Consider the following 26,883-nt stretch of genomic DNA (forward strand, 5'->3'; position numbering starts at 1 on the left):
CTTGATCAAATGAAATTGATTCATTGTGCAGCGCGGGTAAGAAGTGATGGCAGGCAAAAATCAGAAACAATGTGCCTGTAATAAAGCCAGTAGCAGCAAAATCTGAGAAAATACTTTTGACTGTCTTGTAATAAGCACAATTGGAGAGGAAGAATGTTAGGGTATCAAATCCAGCACATCATCCACTGTGATGAGGCGATCACACAGAGCAATGGTTTGATGATGCTAAACTTCACTTTAAATGGAAAAAAAGAAATGTTTCCCAGATGCCTGATGTGCAGCTTGTTGCAAAAGTGTTAATACCCACCAACTTTTATCTTATTAGGATTTTGTGACCAAAACAAAGAAGCAAATAATTGTGAAGTGGAAAGAAAACGACACAAGGTCTCGAAATGTTCTTTTTCCACATAAAAAATCTAAAAAAAAACCAAACAACAAAAAGAAGTGTGAAGTGCATTTACACTCTGATCCCTGTAAATAATTGCCTTCAGAATTCCCCTAAATAGTGAACAGAGTCTACCTATGATGTTTTGTGAAGGTTTGTTAGAGAAAATCAGAGAACAACCAGCTTCATGAAGACCAAGGAACACAGGAGGTAGGTCAGGAAAAAATTTGTGGAGTCGTTTAAAGCTGATTTAGATTAGAAAATAATATCCCAAACTTTGAACATCTCCAATGTCTCTGTTCTAACCATCATCTGAACATGGAGAGAGGAAGAACCAACTGCTAACCCATCCAAACATGGCAGAACACCTAAACTTATTAATCAGAGAAGCAGCCGAGTGACAGTCCCACAGTAACTTTGAAGAAGCAGCAGCAATCCTCTCCTAAACTATTTACAGTTCACCCTACAAATCAGGCCTGAAAGATAAAGGAAGTCCTGTTGGAGGTTTGCCACAAGCCATTCCATTTACTATGTGCCAAAAACAATGTAGAGGACACAGCAAACACATGTCAGAAGGTGTTCTGGTCAAATGAGATTGAAAACAACTCCATGTACTCCTGACACACACCATTCCCAGGGCAAAACACAGCGGCGGCAGTATCAGAACAGAAACTAGTGGGAGCTGATTGAGAGATAAATGGAGCCAACTGCAAGGCAGTGGTTGGAGAAAATTGTTGCAGCAAAAGTGGACACAGCTTTTGCTTCATCTTCCAGCAGAACACCAACCCTAAACATGCAGCCAGAGGTATGACGAAATGACACATTTCTGCTAATCTGCTAATGGGATAACAACAAAGTTAGCTGAGAACTACAGGACAAATAGAGTTCTACAGTATATGAACTTTTATTCACAGGGTAATTTGAATTAAGCTCTTGAAAGACTCAAATTAAATTGCAGTCATCCTAAGGCAGATATGCTTTGAATTGAAGTTAGAATTTTAGCATTAGCAACTGGATGTTTTGTTGGTAATTGCTTTAGCATTAGCAGAGCTAATGTTTATGATTAGCACTTTAGGGTTAACGCAGCTATATTTTTAGCTACCAGTGCTCAACAGTGGATTAAAGCAAATTCAACGGAACAGAATACTCAAAGTCTGAATGTTTATTGTTTCAACATGACAAAAAGTTAAAATTGCAGTCAAAAGGTATTAACAGTAATTTTAATAAATGTGGCTAAGCAACTACTACATAGATCACAACACAAACGGAAACTCTGAGTTAGATTTTTTTCCCATAACATAATGTTATAATGTGGTTAAAGAGTTTCTATAAACAAGGAGCTTTGTGTAAGAATAGGAACTGGCCTATTTTAATTTAAAATAACCAGGCTTTTATGCAGTTTTAGTTATGTGCATTTGTTTCAGATGCCACCTGATATGTAAGTTGATGAATCAGGCGAAGTGAGAGTTGTGAAGCAGGGATCCTGCACTCCATGCTTACAGGGGGGATAAACTGGATGATTATGCTAAATCTCATTTACACATGGAGAGAGAAATAACTACATTCATTTAATTAATTGCCAGTTTTGTGTCTTCTTAATTCATTAAGAACCTTGTCAGCATGCTGAAGTCAAGAAAAATTTAATTCCACGTTGCTCATTAATTTCTAGGGCTTAGTTTGCAATGTGAGAAATTCATAATGATCCCAAAGAGGGGGATTTCAAAAGTGGTACTCCACCTTTGACTCTCCAAGTTCTCCAAAGGCACATAAAATAATAATACGTTTCCAAGATAAAGCATATATACTTGGAGAGTAAACAACTCAGATTTTTTTTTAAAAACAACAAAAAAAAAAAAACAGCTTTACATTAAATGTCATTCAAAATTTGTAGAATCCATAAGTAGGAATGAATAATATCGGTGTTTCTCTGTAAATGTTAGAAGCATCAAAACATGATTTTATTGATTTGTGCATCAGGTCAGTAGGACTCAGGGAAAGAAATGTCATTTTAAAACGTCCTGAACCAGATTTTTTAAAGGGAGAAAATCCTAGTTCTTTTTTCTTTCTTCTGCAAACTCTTTACAGATTTCCTCCTCCCAAATGCTGCTGGCAGACAAACCAGCAATGCATCTGTCCTCGTGAAAAGTTTTGACTTGGTGCCGTTTGTGGCCGAGTTGGAGAAATTACTTTTCCCTGTGAATGTTTGGCCACGCAGCAGGAAAGAGAAACACAATCTATTATTATTTGTTTCCGACTTTGCAAGCACCTGAACTGTGAACGAGTCCTGCTGGAAAGAGAAGTTTGTTGAGTCTTTTCAGATCTAGATCACCCACTGATTCCTTGTGTGAAATCTGGGGCCAAATGACTCTAATAAACATAGGCAAAATATCCCAAACTCGGCTGTTTGTAGCACAGCAGCAAGGAGGTTAGGAGTTTGAAACCTGGAATGTGTTTGAGGTTTTTCTTGCATGTTCTCCCCTGTGCTTGCATAGGGAGCACAGGGGAGCTTCCTCCTACAGTCTAAAAACAACTGTTAGGTTCATTTGTCACTCAAAAATAAATAAATAAATAAAAGTGGCAGGTATGAGTGTTCATGCAGGTTTGTTTCTCTGTGTTGCACTGAGATGAACTGGTGACTAAATCTGTCGCAATAAGCAATAACATGATGAATTAAGCTTGGTCATTTCCATTTTGATCATTAATGTTTATTTAGAAACATCCTAATCAAATTCATTTATGATTCCGGTTGTAAGTGGTTTTTATTATGTTTTTATTGTTTTGATTGTCGTGTCTCACTATGTATAGTCTCTCGAAACAACAATATTATTGTTTAATATTTTTTAAACAAATTACTGGCTCAGTAATTATCAAACAATTAAAAAGTGGTGTCTTGAAAGTCACTCAATTTCCACATAGGATAGGCCATACATTTCTGGTCTGTCCTACAAATGTATGTAAAGATCAGATGGCTCGGAAGCATTTAGGCATTAAATCTGTGATGCTGTGGGCCTGATTCAGTTCCAAAACAGTCCAGAGAACCTTGTTATATCACGAGCTCTATGAGACAGGAGAACAGTGTGAATAAAAATCTGATGGCCTCTGCCAGTTAACTGAAAATGGGTCACTACTGGGTCTTTCAGCTGCTCCTCTGTGCAGCGAAGAAGAGGAGGAGGGCAGAAAAAAAGAATAACAGCAAAGAGGGGCATCTTGGGGTCACAAAGTCTCCAAAATAATTTATTCTGACATTTTTTACACATCTTTATCAGGGTGCTGAATGATAACAGTCAAAGGAACCAATTCCAGTTTTGTAAAATAAAAATGAAGCCGGTTAAAACCCCTTTCTTCAAGTCAATTATTTGACCGTTTTACATTCATCTTGACTTTCAAACACAACAGTAAGTTTTTTTCCCTTCCCAGTCCTTCATTTTTAAGTGCTGTAAAGCCTCCACGTCTGTGTGCCTCGCCAATTGTCTGAAGTAGAAAATAAGGTTAACATTTGTGTATAAATATTGATCCTAGCCCTGAGGCTCTGCTACTTCTATGAAACCAGGCCCATTAAACTCTGCCCAACAAACTGTTCACTCAAACAACTTTGTGTTTTCTGCAACTATGAAGTAAAAAAAAAAAAAGACCAAACGATGGGATGTAATTTGTCAGCTGAATATGAACACTAATTGAAAGCAGTTTCTATGCACCCAAGATGACGTGCGGTTAGTTAAAGACGCACAGCGTTATTCCCCTTGACCTGCAATGCATTTCCAAGTTCAAGGCTGTGTTTCGTTTCTCACTTGAGCTTTGTGCGATCGGACCTGCCAGCACGCGCGCCCCCAGCCCCAGTCAGCTTAGGGGAGAACATAGCAGCGGCGGTGAGGTGGAGGATTCTTGGCAGAAAGAGCCCCGAACATTTGATGCCAAGAGGGAAATGGAAACCCTTCTCTCATTTTCCCTATAATCCAATGTTTTCAAGCCCTAGCCCTACCAAGGTCATTATAATCATAAAAAGTGGAAGGTAGCCAGTGACCCGCCATTACAGTAAGGTAGAGAGCCACCAAGTCTCTCAGCTATTGGCAGACGGGGGGGGAAAAAAAACCTTCAATTCAGTCCAGAAATGATGAACATCTCTACATTTTAAATGGAAATAATCAGGAGGGATGAGAAGGGAATAAAAGTGTTCCCCTGGGTATTCTCGCTGACTCAGAGCGCCGGTCATAAAACTGGAACTTAAAAGCATTTAAACTAGTCCCTAACTTTTAGGATGGCGTAGTTAGACTGAGAAATTATATAAACAATAATAAAGACCAAGGTCAGAGTGAATGCTGGGTTCCTCTGTGGCACCAAAGGTCATATGTGCTTGTCAGAGTGAAGGCGCCATACTGCACTGTGACCTCCATAGCCAGCTTCTGTACCCTCAGACACACCAACACACACACAAACACTCGGAGGTTTGTTTTCATTTTCACGTGAGGATGACATCCTTAAAGAAAACTTTCCTCGTCTGTAACAGACATCAGCAGAGCAGGCAGGGCATAACAAGCAGTCTACCTGGGTCAGAGATAGCATATCCACAGCGCTAAACCCAGTGTGTTAGCTTGGCCTTTTCTTTTTAAGAGATTTCCTAAACTTTTTCCAAAACTTGGGTGTCATGATAACAAATTTCACTTGACGATAAATTGTCTCAGAAATTATTGCGATAAATGATAATATTGTCATTTTGAAACCAGGTAGTTGAAAGGGGTTGATGTAACCCCTTTCAACTACCTGGAGTGTTTACCAACTCAAATATAAGAGTTTTTAAGACTTTTTTTAAGATTACGAATTCATTTTAAGGTCTGTATCACAACACAAATGTACAAAAAATTTTATATTTTCGCAAAGACGAACATTGTCCAGCCAACTGGAAAGAGAATTTGCACTTACCAACGATAGATGCGATAAAGATAGCTACATAGCTATCAAGGGTATATTAGCAGCTAGTTAGTGGTAACCTCAACTGCCCCGCGTCACAAAACACAATAAAGATGTCTGCATGTAATTCAAACTTTTGCCTGACAGAAAAGTACCATAAGAAAAAACAAACTACATGGAATATATGAGATTAAATAGTCCTGCCAAGAGAAAATTTAAGACCTGTGATTAATGTAATTAGGACCAACTTACAATTTTCTATTCAATTAGGAAATAAATTTTAGGTATATTAATTTAAGTCTTCAGGATGCGCAAACATCCAACAAAAAGCTAAAAGTTAACAAAAGCATGCCTTCTCAAAGTTTAAAAAAAAACTAATTTCTAAGTAACATTTAACACTGGAACTCGAAAAAGCTTTAACTATCCAGAATAACAAAAAAAACAGCCATAATAAAAATGGATTAAGTCTTTGTAACCAAAACTGCCTTTCAACACATATCTATCATTTAGCTCATACAGGGAAAAAAAGGCCAGAGCAAGAAGAAAACAGGAAGCAAAAACTAAAAAACTTCCAACAAATCCATACTGTTCTGTGATTGGAGCACAGACCCCACTTCAGGCCCTACACTAGACTTGCAAACGATATGTGGATGTGGGTTAAAAAGTACTGGTCTCATCTAAGCAGAGAATCCATCTCTATATTTGTGATATAAACTTCACTCGTAATGGGAAAGAATTATATCACCAATTCCAACATGTCTCTTTGCCCGGCTTTCTCACAATGCAGTCAGAGGAGTGGCAAAAGCAAGTGAGCTGGATTAGCAATGCTTGCCAAAAATCTATGGTATAATCTAAGACATGTTACTGTGAAACTTAGTGTCTGCTGCCTGGATATTGAGATGTTAGCATGTCAAGACAAGCATAGACCAGACAACATTGCATTGATTTCCTTCAATATTGGCTTTCTCTTGCTTCGTTTTCCCAAATATACACAACTTTGTGTTTGTATACCATATGAAACATATTTATCTCTATTTGGGGCTAATTTATAAGATAACCAAGCAGAAACAAGTGTGTATTTTGTAATAGTCTTGTATTAAAACCCAAAATATTTCTGTTGAAATAATACTTCTTTGTTTTCTTTACAGGATAAAAAAATAGACCTATAAAGTTTTCATCTTTTTTGGATAATCTATCTGATCAGCCTTCTAGGTAAACAATTAGATACCAAATCGTACACATCTTATGCCTGCTATAGGATATCTGCAAAAGTATTTTACAAGCTATGCAGATACACAGACAGGCATATAATGCACCAAATATATGGGAGGGAGTTGCTTTCAAATTGCATGTACACAGCCTCAAAAACAAACTAACATCTTAACAGGAACAAATGCATGCCTAATCCAGACACGAACCTCACCTAACCCAGAAATGACATCCTGCCTCATTAGGACCAGGGCATGAATACGGCTGGTGTTGACAAGGTTGGTGAATTAATGGAGAAAGGTCCCAGAGATGTAACAAAAATGAGCACACAGCTTTGCTCCAAGAGTAACACATCACAGTCCCACACATTTAATGACTACAAATAACAAAAAGTAGACAAATATCCAACAGGCGATGGAAAGAGATCCAAAGATAATATATTATATGGTTTATTTGTTACAAACGTAGTGGAAAAACAACAAAATTCAGAAGTTGCTGAAGCGTAAATCAGTTGATTTAATGCTTGACAGATGATCAGCTGATCTGAAGAAAAGAGCTGAGCTTTTCCCAATCAACTATTGCCACATCCAGTTGTGAAGATTTTCACAAAGTGAAGAAGTCATTTTCAGATTCATTGAGGTGTTTCAAATGATCAGACAAACCACAAAACATGCAAGAAGCTCCTATGAGTGAATATAATACTACAATAAAGTCTGATATCAGAAGGAAAAGAAAAACTGAACATATTACAGCGAAGTTGCTCTGTTTTATCATTATAAAAAGTCCTGTTCTGTGTGAGAAAACATCCAGGATTTGGAAAATGTTAGTCTACAAACTCTACAGCTAATGCGGATTGCTAGTATAAAGTGCAAGAGGGATCAAATTGTCAACTTTGTGATCATTTCTCTTTGTTTTGGTGTTATTAAAATCTTCCTGCTGCAGAGCGGTGTAACATAGGCTGCTCTCTCTCATACTTTTGTCAAAACTGAGGGTGAATAATTTCAGGAAACATATCAAAATGCACTGAAAATGTATAATAATTATAATTAACCCACATATTCCTGACTCTTTACTACATCCCAATGTCCCCTGCACACACATTGTGCTTTAGCATCTCAGCAACTAAAGCTATACATCAGGTATGGGTAGCTAAGTGGCAAAAAATTATTATCTGCATGCAGAGAATGAATACATGGCACTTGATTTAGAATATCCAGCCAAATATTGCATCTAAGCAACTCCATAAAGCGCTGCTATAAATAAATTTAATGATAGCAATTTAGCAACTAATAGAAAATCAGAGCTTTTTAATCCAAATATTAAGAAGGACACAACTGTTATTTTAAAATTAGATATTAGTAATATGCTGACCCCTATATTTGTGGAGAGAAAAAAAATAGTGAGCTTTAATATGTTTTATCTGCTTAGTTTTATGTATACAAAGTTCAGGCCTTTAACCTAGAGGATTTTTACTGTATTTGTAGCTTTCTAGTCACATAGAGGCAGCTTCAAGTCTGGGCTGTTTTTACAGTTCTCATTTATCTGAAACATAGAAAAAGTCATTTTACTGTTATTTCTAAAACAGATGCATTATGGAAAAAAATGTTCAAAGAATTCAATACAATGATGTTTGATAAAGTGTTAAAAGAACTTGAAGAAAGAAATTTTACCAAAGTTAACAAAGGAGACAGGTGAAGGCTGATATTCTGGGATCTTTAAGGGCCCTCAGTTTACTTCGAAACCTAAAAATATTGTGACATAATATGATAAAATAATTGCTTAATTTTAACATTTTGGGGAAATATCGTCATGAAATTTAACAAATGATCTTTGCTTAATGTTCAACTTTTTAGTTATCAAAATTAAAGCTGCACGACATTTAATAAAAATCTTGCAGTGGTGATAATATTGGTAAATATTGCAGTGGTGATGTCTGTGTTTCCTTCACTCTTTCAGCATTTTGGGCAATGTTACTCATCCCCAGTGTGAGCATCTGCTCCTCTGAGACTCTGTCCAGCTGGCTAAATATTATATTAGCATGTAAAATTAAAGTCTAGAACACTTGGAACATATTAACCGACAATTTTGTGATACTATTGTGCGAACTGTTATTGTGATCAAATGTTCAGCTCTAGTCAGAAAAAATGTCAGTTATCTACCTAGAAACAGTAACTTTCAACAGCCAAAAGGCCATGTTTGTACTGGAAACTTTAACACGTTCCCCATTTAAAACAGAAACAAATGCTATTTAACCTAAAAATAGGTATTCAGGTTGAATTTTTTCACAAATTAAAGCTACAAATTAGAACTTAAGATATTAATTTTTTCAGATTTTTCATTGAACTTATCTCCAAACTCAAATTAAACAATTAAAACTTCAGCAAAACCCCTCAGCTGTGTTGCTAACAGGAATTGAAATGGCTCTTAGATTTTTAAAGCACTAACCTCTACAGGTTTCTGAACCAGAGCATGAGACCAAATGGTTTAGTTAGGGAGTTTTTGGTCTTTGCGCCACAGGCTCCTGTTTCATGTGAAATATTTCTATCCAGAAATATTAAAGGCTTGAAAAGAAAAGATTACTATTTTAGGGCAACCTAGGTTGTGGTCTATCAATAAATGCCTACTTTAAGAGAACGAAAATCAACTAAAATAAGTATAGACAATTCAACACTTTACAAAATTCAGTAATTAGCCACTAAACCTCTGAACCTATAAAAGTGACTAAAACACACTCAAAACAGAGTTCTAAATCAAGACTTTGATGCCAGATGGTATTATAAAGACTGCTATGGTTTATTTTCATTATACATCAAAACCAAGCTCTGTGCTGTGAAGCCCATTCATGTGACTTCCCACACTGTCAGTCACTTCCACTCAGACCACCAATCACTGCACCTACTGTCCACATCTCTGCCTCACACCAGCTTCTGCAATTTTCCCCCAAAGTTCACCCCCGGTCAAACACCTGAGCTGGGCACAAACGAGCAAAATGAGCTGCAATGCAAAACATCTGGAGGGATGTGACATTTATAAAATAAAGAAAAAAAAAATATCCAGCTGAATCACTTAATTATTCATGAAATTTGCATATCAATATGACTAATTGAGCTGTTTGCCTACGCGTGCATTCAGCAGAAATGATTAACAGCATAAAAAATGTCACTAATAATGGCCCCTAAACATCTAAGGAATCCTCCAGCGGCCGGAGTACGTTATTGCAGCATTTCATTATATATATATAAGACTGATAAAGGCAGAATATCGAAGACAGTAAGGGTCAAACGCACAAAAGTAAGCCAACCACCGACTAAAATAAACTCCTCGGAAAGTATAATGGGGTTCTGCTGCGGCACAAGCAGCGTATCTGAGCCTGAGTGCCGTTTCCTTTTTCTAACCGCGTTATTGATCGGAGTCTGTCTGCAATGAATGGCTGCAAAGGGAAGGAAGGGGGGAAAAACCCTGAACTTCAGGTGACCGACCATGTCTCTGACACTGCCTTCATGTAGACAGGGAGGGGTAAAAAATGTATATATGGATTTGGGTTTAATAAAAAGAATGTTTATCACTTTTCAACAACAACAAAAAAATTAAAAGTCGACGACATAAACAAACGCGAAATGAGTCGATTCCACGAACTCGGAGCAGCAAAACTGAAGCGAAAGTTAGCCGTTTATAGCCGGGGAATTGAAGTTTACCGAGGGGTGCTGCTATATAGCGCTGAGGCTAACTGAGAACACCGGGGTGATCAGGGGAGCCAGACTCTGGCTCGTCTGATCCGGCTGACCCTTCATTTTATTGCGGCCAGACTCCCAGATCCTCCCCCTTTTCTCTACCCGAGAGACCGAAGACGTTACCGAAACCGCTCGCCCGTTATGCCGCACACTACCGCCCCGACACATACGGCAAACTGACCGCAACCTTTTTAGCGGTACCGGACCTCTCATCGATTCTGCTCTTTATTAAAGCCACGTATCGTTTATCCACTCACTGCCTGGCTAACGTTACCCATTTGCCAACAACATGGCTGCCTCGCTCGGACCTAAAAAAAAAAAAAAAAACAAAAAAAAAGGGGGGAGAAATAACCTACGCCGAGCCTTTTGTCTGTTTCACCTCTATAACCCTAAACTACTGCGCAAAACACACGGAGAGCGGCTAAAATCGCACACGTCGAGCGGAGGACTTACGTGAAGGCAGGCGCTTGGGCTGCTCCTGCTTCCTCCTTGGCATTTTCCCCCCGCTTTTAATCACATTCTCGTCCTTGTTTGGGGATGAGGAGAAAAAAGGATTTTTCCCATTGAGACTGGAGGCGCCAGTGATGGCAGGGACTCGGTCGTGCACCTGGCTTTGCTCGGTTTAAAGTGTATTGTTCAGGGGGGGAACGGGAACACGGGCGGAGGAGGTGCCGCTCGCTGTTGTTGTTGCCGTGTCTTGACTATGGCTGCTCTCGGTGCAAGTGTGTCTCCGAGCCCCTAACTAACACTAATGCAGGGATCAAAGGGCAGCAACAGCAGAGCAGACACACGCGCGTGGGCAGGCACACACACACACACACACACACACGCACACACACACACTCGGCACACACGTTCACACGCTTCTCACACACACGCATACACGCTCTCCCTCGTGCGCACGCATTGGAGGAGCTCGCCCCCGAGAGCGGCGTACGGACAAGGTGCCCCCAGGCTTTCAGTGCGTGTTGCTGAAAAGAAAATATAGATATTTGAAAACACAAAGAGAACCATATTGATGGAGTCGAATTGCATCCAGAGTCCTGTCATTTTTCGTAAGGAAAAACAAAAATGAAAATAAATAAAGTGATGGTAGTTAAATTATGCAAATGTCGCTAACATTTCTGACTCCTTATTACACAAAGCAGAGATTAAGAGAATTACTTTATTGTTCAGCAGGAAAAGATGAATGCGTATTAATATGAGGAAAATGCATCAAATAATTCATTTTTCAAAATTCAGAACAAAAGTCTCAAGACAATTTACAGGTCCATCTCAATAAGGCAGAATTTTCTAAAAATATGTTTTTCAGCAATTCAGTTCCAGAAAAACATATATCGACTTAAGTGTTCATTTTGATCATTTTGACTCACAGCTAATGAAATCCCCATCATTTTGTTAATTTTTTCATTCCTGTATTTAGCCAGGAATGAAGAAGACATCATGGAGATCCAGATCTAATTTTCAAGAGGGACCTGGACAGAAATATGCAAAACACAACATTTTTTATCTACTTTCCACTTGAAAGTAGATAAAAATTAAAATATATGCATAAGTTTAAAACAAATTACAAAACAGTTTAAAAGCAATGACACTGATTGATAGAATCACACTGCATGTTTTTTTAAGAACCATTTGCATTAACTACTGCATCGGCGTGTCAAGGAGGTGATTAACCTGGGCCTCCTGTGAAGTCTGAAGGAAGCAGCCTCCAGCTCATCTGCTTTGTTGAGTCAGGCCAGATTGTTGGGCAACAGTGATACTATGGTCATTAAAGCTAGTAATGGTACCCTTAGTTGTGCAGGCAGACGCCAAGTCCTGCTGGAAAATCAAATGATCATCTCCATAAAGTTTATCAGCAGGGTGGAAATTTTCCTTATGTCTTTGAACATAAGAAAAAACCAAAAGAGTAACATCAACAAAGGACATGGTTTACCATATCATTCCTCTCTTCAGAAACTACAAATTGAACCTAAAGCAAGTTGGATTCTGTTCCTCTCCTCTTCTCCAGAATCTGCGATCTTAATTTCCAAATTTACTTTCAATCAGAAAGAAGAATTAAAAACCAATGAGCAACAGCCTAGTCTTTTTTTTCCTCTTTGGCCCAAGAAAGATGCCTCTGAGGTTGACTTAACACAGGATGCAGTAGTTGCGGTCTTTCTTCTGGATAAGTCTATGTCACAAAACTGCTTTTATTAATTTTGCTTGTCCACCATGTTTAGCCAGAGTTTTTCCTTCCACTTAACTTTCTATCAATTTGCTTGTATGCAACACTCTGAGCACTCAGTTTCTTTTGGAATGTTTGTGCCTTATTCTTCTTACAAAGAACTGTCGAGTCAGCAGTCTAGCCAAAAAATGGTCATAACATAATTTTTTCTTTGAAAAACTTTGTTTTGCTGGTTTTACAGAAATACAGATCACTAAAATTATATTAAATCTATACAATATATATATTATTCTTTATTTTCCAAATGAGTAAAATAACCGGCATTTGACAACATTGTAATGTGTTGGGATGCACCTGTTGATACACAGACAGAAATGGTTCTTGCATGAAGTATGACCAGTCCACGTGCAAATTTAGGTTGTTTTTTTGGGGTGTCCACTGCAATGTATTCCTGAAAATAAGCAATGGAAAACTAGTTTAGGGCAACATTGACATGACTCCCTCCCAAAGTGCTCTGCCCACCCCTGGGTTGTGCCTTATATGTTTTTATGACATTTTTATTTTATTTAGTGTTTTTTTCATTTAGTGTTAAAATGACTGTATTACCTAAATCATATTTAAGGTTTTGGCTTATATGTACACAATTTTTCCCGTGCAAGTTGATTTAATTTGCATTTGTCTTGATTTACAAAGTTGAATTAAAAAGAAGAGCAACACATTTAAACTGATATTGTTATTCAGAAATTATCATCTCAATTTTTGCAAGGTTAGAGAGGTGACAAATCTTTCAAATCCAAATGCACCACAAGGTGCAGTTATCAGTTCACTATTTTTTCACTGAAATACAAATGATTTGTCATAACCTCTTCCTCTGATTGTTTCAACACAACTGATTGGTATTGGATTCTATTGCAGGATTGGTTTGAAAAGTCATGTCTCACTTAAAACTCTCAGTTGTCTTTTACTTTTGGTCCCTATTTTTGATTGGTAAGAGGTGAACCTATCAACAAGTCTCAACAGCTAAAGTATTTCCAGACGCAAGTGAAGATCTGAATCAGTTCTGCATATCTTTGGACTAACCGGAAGAAATAGAGGAGCTTTAAAAATCTCATGAAATTTGAAAACCTCATAGTTATTTCTAAATATTTAACATAGCAAGGCTGTTTTAGTTCCACTTAGAGTCACTTGTTCGGTGAGTCTTGGCCCATCCAGTGGGAATTGTGAGGTGGGGTTAAGTGAAACATCAGAAAAACAAACAGCCAATGTGTAATTTGGTATTGTATTGTGTTTTCCTATTTATTACTTTGTCTATTTTGCTTTGTTGTGGTTTAATGAGTTAACTTTATTCTGTTTTAGTCATTGTAACCTATGGAATCATTGCAAATTAGCTTAGTTTCTAAAAAGTGCATAAACGTGAGCAGTATTTGGTCAAAAGTAACACCCAATATAAAATCTAAATAATTTAGCAAATAACACTGAACTTAAAGCTTTATTTTATTGAAGTCAACCTCCCCCTAGGAATCCTACACCCTGGGCTTTTCATTTAAAATCTGCCTGCTGAGTTATTCCTAGGATTATTCTATAATAAGAACAGTTTAAAAAAGAGAGAGAAGGGGACATTGTGTGGGAATCTGTATTCAATCATGTGATAGCAATAACAGGTGTCCTTATCAGAAAAATTTCAGACTATTATCCAAACCAACGCAGTCATCTCCTCATCAAAGTTGCAAGAGAGAGCAAAAACTGGCCAGAGCTGAATCCTCCTCCCTCTCAGCTGGGTGTTGGGGCTTTTTCACAGCGCAGGCTGTCCCCCACTCCCTGCTGTTGGACTCCTCCAGGCTGCGTTCTGTTGGCCTGCCGCGTTCTTTCACACCTCGGCCGCGTGTGAGGAGAGCTGTGTCTTCATCCCTCCATCCTTCCATCCTCCAGTCCTCCTCATGCCATGCCTTCCACCCACCCCCACCCCCAGTGGAGGCGCAGGAGGCTCGTTACCGTGGCAATTAGTGAAAAGCCCAAATTAGCCCTCTTGGCTGTCCACAGGTGACAAAGACACTTTGCATTTCTGCTAATTAGGAAACAGAACAACATGATTAAATGGGACCTATCAGAAGGAGAGTGGACAAACATGTTCCACAAATAGCAAAAAGCGATTTGTTATTGCATCTCCTGCGTGAAATAATTAAGACATCCCTGTAAGGGTTTTCAGTTTTGAAGAGGATAATGCTGGGCGATGATAGAGAGTATTGTAATCATCTTTTGGTGATGGTTGTGTGGTTATGCAAACAGCAGTGTTTCTCAACTGCACCTGCTGATGGACAATCTGTTGACAGGTGCTCTGACTCAAGCCTGAAAGAGCTGATGCATAGAGAAAGTGGGAAACTGTGACATTTCTTCTCTCCTTACAGATCAGTTCAGTTTTTGCACTGCATAATATAAATGGAGACATTATGTAATAGACATTATATTTGGAATTATATACCCTTAAATTTGGCTCAAAATAAAGTCTCATGCAAAATTGCGTTCGATCACACCCCCTTTTCACATTTGTGTGTGATAGAGCAATACAAAGTACTGTAATTATATTTGTGTAGTGGAAGGAAAAAATATAAAGTATTCAACTTGTTTAGCAAATAAAATCTCAAAAGTGTGGTGTGCATTTGTATTTCAACCTTGTTGAATCAGTTCTTTTCTCCTTTTGCTGCTATTGCAACTCTTTAAGATGTGTTTCTACTAGTTTTGCACATCTGGAGAATTTGTACAAAGTAGTCATTATAACACATCAAGTCAAGTTTATTTCCAAAGCTCGTTTCAGCTGTGATGCAGTTCAAAGTGCTTCAAAGGCAGAAAATATATAATTGTACCATTTTATGAAATGTCATAATTAAAATCATCAAAAATATTCAATGTCAAATATGTTGATCAATGTTCTAGTTGTTTTTAATCAAAGGCAACTATAAACAGGTAGGTCTTTAGTCATTATTTAAAGGAACTCGATGTTTCGGCTGTTTTGCACTTTTATGCAAGTCTGTTCCAGATTTGTGGTGTGTAGAAGCTGAATGCTGCTACTTAATGTTTGGTTCTGATTCTGGAGATGCAGAAGCTGGAGGACTGATTTTTTTAGACAGACCTGTTGCATTAATCAATGCCACCAAAGATGAACACATGGATGAGTTTCTCTAGGTCTTGCTGGGACATTAGTCCTCTAATCCTGGAAATGTTCTCCAGGTGATAGAAGGCCGACTTTGTAATTGTCTTTATGCGTCTCTGCAAGTCTGAGTCCTTCACTACACCCAGATTTGGGGCGTGATCTCTAGTTTCTAGTTATAATAAAGTTTCTTGCTGACTCTGAATCTTTCTTCTGCATGTCCAAAGATTATAAATTCAGTTGTGTTTCTGTTCAGCTGAAGCAAGTTATGGCACATCCGTGCATTAATTTTTCTAAGCATCTGTACATATGAGTATGGTTTAAGCTAAACCAACATATTGCAACTCCTGTTAAATGTTGAGGCTCTTCACATCAACTTTCCACAGAGCTGATCACTAATGATCCTGCTGATGTTCTAGCTTACACTAATTTAAACGCAGTTTAGTGTAAAAGTGTGAAACCTTTGCATTTGTTGCGACTGTTTTCTCTGAACACATGGTTCCAGCTGATAAGGCTAAAACCATAGTTTTTATTTTGGTGGTGTTTTTGTTCCCTGGTGAATTCGGTCACCATGGGGAGAGGTCAGGGTCTGGTCTCTGACCCTGACAATGCCAGTCAGCTGAGGTAATGCTCGCTACAGGACAGTCTACTGATAGTTGCTATGGAAACAATAACATGACCTCACTCAGGGTTGAACCTAAAGGTCATTCCTCTGTGCTCCAGGGATGAGTGCACCGGCTTCATTGCCAGCGGTACCTCTCAAGCTTCACCGACAAAACATGAAAGTACATCCAGTTCTATGCAAAGGTCTTGAAGAATTTCTTATAATGTTATATTTAAATGAGCCACTCTGTCTTTTCATCTTTTAAAGTGGTCTCAATTGATGGTTCTTTGGGCTTTATGAAGAGCTTTCTAAGAACTTAAAAATTTAACTGCATTTTTGCTGATTTCAGTGAATGTTTAATTATTAAGCAACTTAATTTTGACTAAAATATTATTATGTCAAACTGAAGGGATAAACCGGTATCATTTACGTGTTGTAGAGAATTTAGAAAGGAGTCTGTTTATCTGACCAACCTGTAAAAATAGATCATTTCTTTCCTTCTATCAAAGAAAACACAGTTTGATGGCAGCAATTTGACATTATGGTGGCCCAGAAGGGTCAACAAAATACATAAAAAAAAAGCAAAATACAACAACAAAAGTCACAACACTACTGCAAAGTTCACAACATAACAGCAAAAGGCCACAACATAACAGCAAGAGTCACAACAACAAAAATCACAGCATAACACAACAATAAAAAAAAATAAAACGCAACAATGCCCACAACAGAAATACCACAGCACAAGAAAAGTTATAAAACAGTAGCAAGAAGCTACACACGACACAAAAACCCCAGAACACAACAAAATTCTATAACAACAAAAAGTCACAACACAACTACAAAAGGAAAAATGCAACAATGAAACTTCCAAAACAAAAACAACACAACAATAAAAAAAATTGCCACAACCGAAAGACCACAACACAACAAAAGCCACAGTACAAGAAAAGTTACAAAACATTAGCAAGATGCCACAAGACAACAATAAAAACCCAGCATACAACAACAAAAGGCCACAACACAACAATAAAAGTCAAAACAAAAGGCTATGACACAACAGCAAAAAAAACCACAGCACAAAATCGAAAGTGTCTTGCGATATACTGGCGACTTGTGCAGGGTGTACCCAGCCTCTTGCACAATGACTACTTTAGATAGGCACCGGCCCCCTTGTGTTGCAGAATGTAAGTTGATAACATTGCTAGCATGACTGTGTGTTTGCTGTTTCTACATTTACATTTAGTTTTTACATTTTGACCCTTCTGCGTCATCGTAAAACACAGATGATCATCTTACGGATGGATATATCTCTCACGTCTTGAGTCAGGACCTTGCTGCATTTCTTTTTATGTATAAAGAACATGATTTTCAGATAAATTTCATCAAATTTCACATGCCACAGGTTGCCAGTTTGGGATCATCGTCTTGTTGTTGGAACACCAAATTGTGTCTAATTTCTAAGCATTTGACCCAAACTGTAGTGCTTTGTTTTAACTGGATGGACCAATGAAGGTTGAATTTCAGCTAAAATCACCACCTGGATGGATAAAACTTGAGGATAAGAGTTTACCTGAAGGCAGGCGCTTGGGCTGCTCCTGCTTCCTCCTTGGCATTTCCCCCCCGCTTTTAATCACATTCTCGTCCTTGTTTGGGGATGAAGTTTCTGAAGAGAGGAATGATATGGCAAATTTTCCAAAGATTGTTACAACATCTTTTTGGACATTGTGAGGGTTTTGCATAGACCAGCCAAGGAGACGTAAAATAATTTCCAAAAATAATGTATGTCATACTTTATAGCAGCTCTACCTTTTATATTTATCAAGTTTGCACAACTGCAAGCACAGTCATTCCTCCTATGTAAGAAACTTTAGTCTCTGAATTGGAGGATCTTCACTTCCCTTCAGGCCCTTCATGCAAGACCTCTGGCCCAGATCACTCAGAGCAACTTAGGCTCCTCCTAAATGCGTGTGTGTGTGTGTGGGTGTGTGTATAAGTGTGGATGTGCGTGTGTGTCTTTGTACAGCCGGGAAACTGTTGAAGGTCAAAGGGCAGGAAGTTGGCCACCTGCCTCTGTCACACTGTTAAAAGTAGCTGAGCTGAGAGAGGAAGTGGTAGCAAGAGACACGACAGCGACTGAGAAAGTTTTGTAGTGTATGTGGGATGTTTTTTTATCTATTTTTTGATCTAGTTATCTAATGGACAACCTTGGGCCTGCAAAAACCGAAAACAAACTTTTTCTTGTGATAATGTCCCATTAAATATTTTAATTTCCTCTATACAGAATCGCCTAAATGAGTTGCAGAATCAGACAGCTGTGATAGGCTTTAAAGTGTCCTGAAACCACAACTGAAACACTAGGTACAAGGATGTCTTCAGTGGTACTTGCTAAAGGTGACAACCCAACTTGCACCCTGCATAAATGTGCCAACCGAGGACAAGAGCATAGAAGGCCAGAGGGCAAAAACGGGAGTGAACCACCTGTTTCTGTCACACTGTCAGAATGGAGGAGGATGAGTGCAAACAGGGCGAAATGTGTTTGTGTGAGTGTATGTGTTGTGGATGTTGTGCAGGAGGGGGGACAGGTGGCGCACTGGACGGCGCTGGCACAGTCCACCCCAGGATTTATCACTCAGCGACAGTCACGCCTGGGCAGGGGACAGATGTTTCTATTTACCCCAGGGCAACATCTGACTGGCCGAGCCTAACGTTAGCCCAACCAGCCTTTAACTCTGATAGGACAACCCCTGAGAGGACCGAACTGAAGGAGAGAAAGAGAAGCAGAAGGATCCACGCAGCTCAGCCCCCAAGGCAACAAAACATTTTTGGTCATTTTTCTCCAATCCATTTCATCCTCCACTGATGCACCTGAAACTCATTTAGCCTCCAATAACTCTTGAGTCACAATAGGGAATGCTTTTATTTTAAGAACAGAAAATATGGAGATGCACAACAAAACCGTTCCAGTCAACCTTGAATCTGTTCTGCATTCAGTGGGGAAATGGTCATAAATGCTCACTACTTAGTCTAACATCTTAAAACTCTAATTTCCATGGACTGCACCTCTATGGAGTTGTATTTGTTGTAACCTTTCACACAGGTCCTCATCATTAGTTCTCTATGTTTTCTGAATAAATTTGTTCGGAGGAGTCAGGGTGAAGTTGGTCCCAACTATCAAGTTGTGGCATTGATTGTTATTTTCTGACAACAACTTCTACCAGATCTACCTGGCATGTGACACATCAAAATCGGTTCTGGAAAGGACAGAACTATCTAATATTCAACTTTCAGAACAAACTTCCTCAAATCAGTACCACCATCACATTAAAAATAGTGGATTATGCTTAAAAGCCAAATCTGTTCCGTTTTAAATAAACTCCACCAGTTCAGAAAAGAGTAGGGGTTCAACGTGAACTCAATGTTTATTATATATTTATTAAGGATATATTGGCACTAGCAATATATGATATTGATAAATATCAGTTATTGGGCTTAACAGCAATATTATTATCAGATATTAATACATTGAGGCATTTCTAATTGTTATTCCAGTCTTGAAAAAAAAAGTTGAAATGAACCTTCTAAATAAATACAATATTCAAGCCTATGATGATTTAAACTCCAGACTAGAGCTGTATATGACTGACTGAATTACATTTTAGTATGAAATTCTGCCCCTGGTTTGGAAAATGTTAGAAAAACTAAAAGAGGTCCAGCAATTCTTGCTAAATTGTACAATATGTTGTAGCTCTATGGGATCTACATAGATTACAATTATTTTAAAAAATCCCTGCGAATGCCATGTCTGCCACCTGCTCTAAAAATCACATTGTATTTAAAGCACCAGAGCAGCAAAAATAATCCACTTAATTTTGTCCATCACTTTCGCCTTGGCTGGTTTCTTGCGTGTGTTTTCCTATCTTATAGTGAATTATTTGTGAAGGGAACAGTGATATTTTCCTACTATTTAAAGATTCAGATCCAGTTTAGATCTGTCTGAACTGGACTTTTTGATTTCGCACCTCTTCATGTTTGGGTTGCATGTTTGTTTTATCCCGTTCTATGTGTAAGAGGACCCCTGCTGATTAATATCACTTTATGTTGTAATGAAGTGGGCCGAACACTGATATCTTTAATGTGTTACCAGTCTCAGCTTGATTCTATTGCCATGGTGTAATAGGCTATTGCCACTATCGCCATTTGGATTAAGTTCTATAACACTGCTGTTAAAGCAACTGAGGTTTGCATGAGCGCCGGCACACAAATGACACAATGAGGAGGGGGTTGACTATGAGAGCTGGTTGCTCTGGTCGATTAATTTCACATTCAGCACCTCCTTTATAATGTGTCTCTTCCATTTGTCTTAACACTTCTTTATTATGATCAGCTACAGCTGCTGTTTTTACTCTCAATGATGTGGTATGAAAGGAGGGAGGACGTTTCTCACCATTTGATAAATAAGGTACAGAGGTGTTTATTCGTTTCATTTTTTTTTGTATATGGAGGAAGCAGGGCATTGCTCTGTGGGTCCTTTGTCTCCCTCTTTCCCCAGGCTCCACCTCTCCCTCCGCCAGCCCTCCAATGAGAGCACCTTCAGGTGTTGACCTTATCGGGTGCAGGTCAGAGCCAGGTCAGGGATCTGTTGCTTGGCTACCATCAGATAACAGGCTCAGGCAGGCAACAGTGGGCAGCTCTGTCATTCAGGGTTTGTCATGTAATCTTGTTCATTTGCAGAACAATTGTCTGGACCCAAGAAAGGCTATCTGGCCCATAATGTTGTAATGAAGCACATTAAAATATTAAAACCAGCCATGCTGAGCATTGGCAGCTCCACTTGGCACATGGCTTTTTTTTACAGTCATGCCAACTGTCGTGCAGCAACATGAACCTTCTAAATACGCTTGTGTGGCTGGCTGCATTCAAATTTTAGAGTGTTAGAGGATGTAATTACTTGGCTTTTGTGAAATTTTATTTTACGTCATCCTTCAGGGATTTGTTTTGCCAACTTAGAATATATTAATGCATAAATTTGATATGACAGATATGCTAAGTACTACAATAACAAGATCGGATAGTCGCAGTAAAATAGTGGCGTGAAAATGTATTCATACAGCTATGAATTTATTTTTCACCTCACAACCACAAACATGAGTAATTGTGAAGCAGATATAGTGTGGTGTTCATTTGTATTCAAGTTAATACTTTGTATGGCCAACTGCAGTCACAGACACAAGTCTTTAGGATTTGCACATCTGGAGACATTTTTGATTATCAATTTTTGTAAAAGAGCTCAAGCTCAGACAGACTGGATGGAGACTTTTCTATTACATTAATTCATTGTAACTCTGGTTGAATATTTGGGATCGTTGTCCTGCTAGAAGATGAACCTCCACCCCAATTTCTTTTGAAGCTTCCTACAGGATTTCTTGTCCTATAGTTAGCTTATGGTTGAAACAGTTAATCAGGTTAATCGCATTGAATCAATTATGGAAATAATTGTCACCTAATTTAGTTATGGATACATTTTGCATTTAAAATAAAAATAAAAAAATTCAAAAATCTTTTACCCAGGACTCCTCAAGTGGAATAGATTTAACTTCATCCGGTTCAAATTCTGTGAATAGAAAAATCTCCTGTTAAGCATGTGCTACTTTCAAATAAATAATTGACAGATTAAGAGTATTTCTTTAGCTGCTGATGCATATTTTGCTACAAATTTAAAATAAAGGAATCATGTATTTTAGGCAGAAAAATGTTTACTTTTTTATTTAAAATGGTTGGCAGAATGTGCCAATTTTCAAAATTAGATTAATTGATTAATAGTCAGAATAATTGTTAGATTTATTGATTACTAAAATAAGTGTGTGAGTTGCAGCCCTAGTTCTAAGATAACAAAACATGAAAAAGTTTAATATAGTGTGAATATTGTATTTATTTAGAAGGTTAAAGGTTCATTTCAACTATTTTTTTCAATTGTGTTGTAAGATACTTTAAAGATATAAATAATAAAAACATAAAATCTTGCATAGCTATTATTCAGTGATGCATTAACTGAAAATCTTTTATGTGAAGAAAAATTAATTCTCAGCACTGTACTGTGAGAAAAATAACTCAGTTTTTCCTAATCTATTTATGCATGGATGTATTTTCTGCTACTGGACATAAACAAATGGTGAATACCTCCAACGTGAGTCACTTAGGAATACAGGTGGGGAGTCATCTTGTTTTCTAACCTACAACCTTTAAATAGAGCGCAAAGAGTGCTACAGCACTCAGTTTGAACAAGTGGAGGGAGACAAGAAGGAGGCAGGGAATGAAAGAGTAAAAAAAAGGCGAAAAAGAGAGCGAGAGAGTTGTTGCATCTTCACACAAACATGGTCTGTTCTCCCACTCTGCCATTCCGCCACCTGGACCGAGCTATGTGGGAGACTGCGCCACACAGTGATGAACGACACCAAACAGAGCAATTTCTGTTCACACTGCGGGTCATATGGAGTGAGACGGGTTGACACAGCATCTGTGTCATATCACGGGTTGACACCTGCATTTTGTCATTGTCACCCGCTCAGCCGTTGAGGTTAACTGTCGGGTCCTGCAAAAAGAGTGGCCCTCTGAGGAGCGGGAGACCTCAGACGGATAGACATAAAGAGACATAGATAAGGCACGTGGCAATTCATCCACGCCAGTCCTCCAACATGGGATCTCGTCTGTTAGATTGGCGTGTCGTGAAAGGAGGTTCTCAGTGGCTGGGCGCTTGCCAGCTGACATTCCACGGAGACAAATTGAGAGAGAGGCTCCGGCAGATTTATCGGGCCATTGGCTCGCCTCAAGAATTTTCTTGTAACATGGCACTCCTGTGAAAAGGGATAAAGAAATTAGTGTAAAACTGCCTCGCCACGAGGAGGCACTTAGATATCTGCTAAACCCGCTAACACGTATATATATATGCACTGCTCCTGTTCTTTATGTAATTGCGCATGGATACATGATGGATCGGTGTGAGCTTCAGTCCTCTTATTGCTATGAATATTCAAGAGGGTGAGCGAAAGAACATTGCTGTATTCCGGCTGTTGAGTCACAGGTCCTCGGTGGCAGGAAGCACTGCTGGTCAAATGACAGAGGGAGAGAATGAGAGAGAAACATGGAGGGTTGGTGGGGGGGATATGAGTGAGTGGGATTTGAAAGGAACTGCTTCTGGCTGTCTTGGATATTTATTCCCCTGCAAAGCATTGATGTGTTTGGAGAAACAGGCCAGATATGTTCTTAATGTTAGAGGGAGAGCTGTAAAAGGTGCTCTGAACACATTTACTCACCTCTACGGTGCTGTCGTTAAAGGGATAGTTCACTTTTTTTTTTAGGGTAGTTTTTCTTAAAACATTTTCAACAATTAATGATACCTCTTTAAAGTGTAACTAACCCCCAAATCAACTTTTTTTTTTTTTTTTGGCTAATAAACTCTAAAGAAGTTGTTTAGGGTTCTATCTTTATGCAGGATTTCTGCAGATTTCACCAACTCGGATTTAATACTTTTTAAGATCTTTTTAAGACTATTGTGAATGAAATTTAAGATTTGGTAAGACTAGTGCTTGACCTGCACGTGTAAAATCCACTAAACCTCCATCGTCAGAGGTTGTGTCGCACCAAATGCTGCTATTAGATTAGTGCTAATAGTTTTCCGGGGAGCAAAGCTGTAACATAACTGGGGTCTTTTTGTGGCTCTTGGCAGCAGTTTTATGCTTCTCACACTGACTATGGCTACAGCCTGAACACTAGGCTGTAGCCAAGTTTTATAGCACAAAATGTACGCAGCATCATTTGGATTGGCGAAGACGAATGTCATCCAGCTAACTGGTGATAAATTTGTTATTCCCCATGGTAGATGAAGAAGAGCTAGCAATATACTTAAGCAGCTAGTTAGCTCTAGCTGCAAACACCTTGAGTTACAGAATGCAATGAAGATATCTATGAGTGTCTCAAACTTTTGCATGCCAGAGTGTTGCAAGAAAGAAAACTACATGGAATATAAAATATTAATTAGTCATGACAAATATTAAGACCTATGCAAGTAATATATTTTATGTATTTAAGACATTTTACTGCTTTACTTTTAAATACATCAATTGAAGACTTATTAATGATGTCCAGACACCTGTTTGGTGCAAATTTTGATATTTTCATGTAAATTTGGTTAGCTCTGTAAAATTGTGCATAAAACCCTCTCAGTTCTGGCCTCCTTCAGTTGAACAGCGTCATAGAGAAGAGAATGTTTGGTGTGGGAACCTCAGAGTTTTATCTTCGGTTTTTGCTGATGAATGTTGATGTTTTCACATGTTTGCTATATTTGCATTGTGAAAGATTCATAATTTGTTCAATTGAAATAAGACAAACTAACTTACAAGTAATATTTTGCATTTTTAAGTCAATAATTTCTTAATATTGATCCAAAGTACTTCTTCCACAGGCAGATTATTTCACCTATAACACAGGAAAAAATTATCCATATAAGTGAAATAATCTGCCAGTGGAACTAATGCTTTTTACCAAATGTGCTAAGATATTTGCACTACAAACCACAAACACTTGGTAAGATTTTGCTTTTTTGCAGTGTGTTTAAAGGTTCACAAAAAAGGCACATGCACAATCAACAATAACATTGACATCACAGTACAATACAGACAAAAGACCTACAGTTTGGTCATGGGCTCTTCTGAACCAGTTGTTAGCGGGTCAGATCAACCCCTGCACAAAACCTTTAAGAAGAGGCTTACATAAAAAATCCCAAACTATGAATTTAAATATAAAATTTTGACTTTTTTTTCTAAACTACCAGGAAAACAAGATTGCAAAGCCTGAATTAATATTTCATAATAACAACACACTCTATACATCATGAAATAACACGCATTAATCATTAAGCACCCATGTAAGCATCACTGTTGGAAAATCACTCCTCAGCTTTGCATACAATAGAACCCTAATGTCATTCCCCATATCATTTGTCAGCATCTAGAGGTTATCTGCCAAGTTGATGAACAGAGAGATTGGTTATGAAACACAAGGTGTGACAGTATGGCAATATGTTATAGTATGCAGGCAGAGCTCATCAGGAAAGAGAGGACGAGCGGCTTTGTTCCAAATGTCACGATGCATATTTATGGGAGCACTGGAGTGGCTCCTTGTATAAGCACCATTCACCATCTATCAAGCTAAAACCACTACAATGCTGTCTCCGTGACAACTTGGTGGGATGTTGTTGGGTGACAAAGTGATCACTCTGGCCAGTCTGCTCATGGTTCAAGACAAATTTACTCGTGACATAGATCGTAGTTTTGATTCGTGGTCTTCTAATAACAAGAACCACCATCAGTCAGTGTTTTCCAAGTGATGCTGTGGTAACAGGTATTTCGAAACAACAAGACTTGGACTTTGTCATTCCTTCTGTTTCCTCATATAATATTACAGATTAATTTGGTATTCCACTCAAAAATCCAACACTGCAAAAAATACAAAGTCTTATCAAGTAACTTGGGACTAGATTCTAGTGCAAATAACTGCTACAAACAGAAAAAAACAACTGCAAACTCTCACCACAAAACCAAAGTGCTCCAAACCACTAGGGCGAGTCGATACAGGAGATTATTTCAAGTCAACAATTTTTTAATATTGATGACAAACTGCAAGTTCCATCTCCTGATTATTTCATTTATGTAACTAGTGGTTTCTCGTCAATGTTAAAAAATACTAAAGAAATATTGACTTAAAGCAAGGTTCTTTATCTTGCTGAAAATTGTAAGTTAATTTTGTCTTATTTCAAGTGTATTAAGGTATTTTAACTGGAAGCTAGACAAAAAACACTTGGTAAGATTTTACGTTTTTGCAAAGCAATTAGATTAAATAAGTTTTTATTTAACATTATGTGTTAAAACAGTGACATTATGAAATTAAGGTTATTATACAGTGAGCACCACATACTAGACCAGGCCTAATTCCTATAATGTTGTTAAAAACTCTCATTCGTTCATGGTCAGTAAGTGAAAAGAGAACAGGAGCTCAAATGTTGCTCCTTTCTGCTGAAGATTGAGACATTAAAGTGAAGTGGGAGAGGATAATGCAGCATTGGAGGGTGTCAGACAGAAAGCAGCATAAGCTCCACCAAGCTTCCCTTCTCCACAGAGGAGGATCTCAGGAGAGTTGTGAGCTGGCTGGCTGCGCCTGGGCTACACAGCACAGGACGGGCCGTCTGACTGTCTGGCTGCGGTGCGGCTCCTTGGGGAAAGAACATGGCTCCAGGGCTGTAGCTGATTTGAGATGGTCTCAGGACCAAACCTCAGGGGATGCCGAGCGAGCGGAATCGCTCCTCTGAACCTCTCCTTTCAGAGGCGCTGGAGCTTGGTGGCTGTGAAGAGACGGCCTTTTATCTTCACTGTGAACAGCTCAGTGGATTTCCTCCCAAATTACAGGGAGTGATTACATCCCACCTAGTCTGCCTCACATCCCCCCCTCTGTTCTCACAGCTTTACCCCCCACCTCTGCTCCCCCAGGCTAGCCAACCATCGTCAACTATCCGATCTCACAGCTGAGTCATTAGGTAGAAGTTGAGCGATGTGTCACTGGCCTGGAAATAGTAAAAAACAAAACCGTAGGGACAGTCTTTGCTCTTTAAATTTTCTCTGGTTAGCAGTAAGATAATGGGATTCAGTCATAACATGTGTAATATGTGCTTTTATTGGTGTCTAC

General features: G+C 38.5%; 1 protein-coding gene across 1 annotated transcript in view; it reads right to left on the reverse strand.

Annotated features, from left to right (window-relative positions):
• The window catches only part of znf827 (zinc finger protein 827), a 96,084-nt gene extending 84,996 nt beyond the window's left edge, over positions 1 to 11,088 (reverse strand). The window contains 1 exon segment of the mRNA XM_044114662.1: positions 10,684 to 11,088. Within this exon segment, the coding sequence (XP_043970597.1) occupies positions 10,684 to 10,726 (43 nt within the window). The 5' untranslated portion in view covers positions 10,727 to 11,088.
• Positions 11,089 to 26,883: the final 15,795 nt, after the last annotated feature.

The sequence above is a fragment of the Gambusia affinis genome, linkage group LG04 (assembly GCF_019740435.1).
Source record: "Gambusia affinis linkage group LG04, SWU_Gaff_1.0, whole genome shotgun sequence".
Lineage (NCBI taxonomy): Eukaryota > Metazoa > Chordata > Actinopteri > Cyprinodontiformes > Poeciliidae > Gambusia > Gambusia affinis.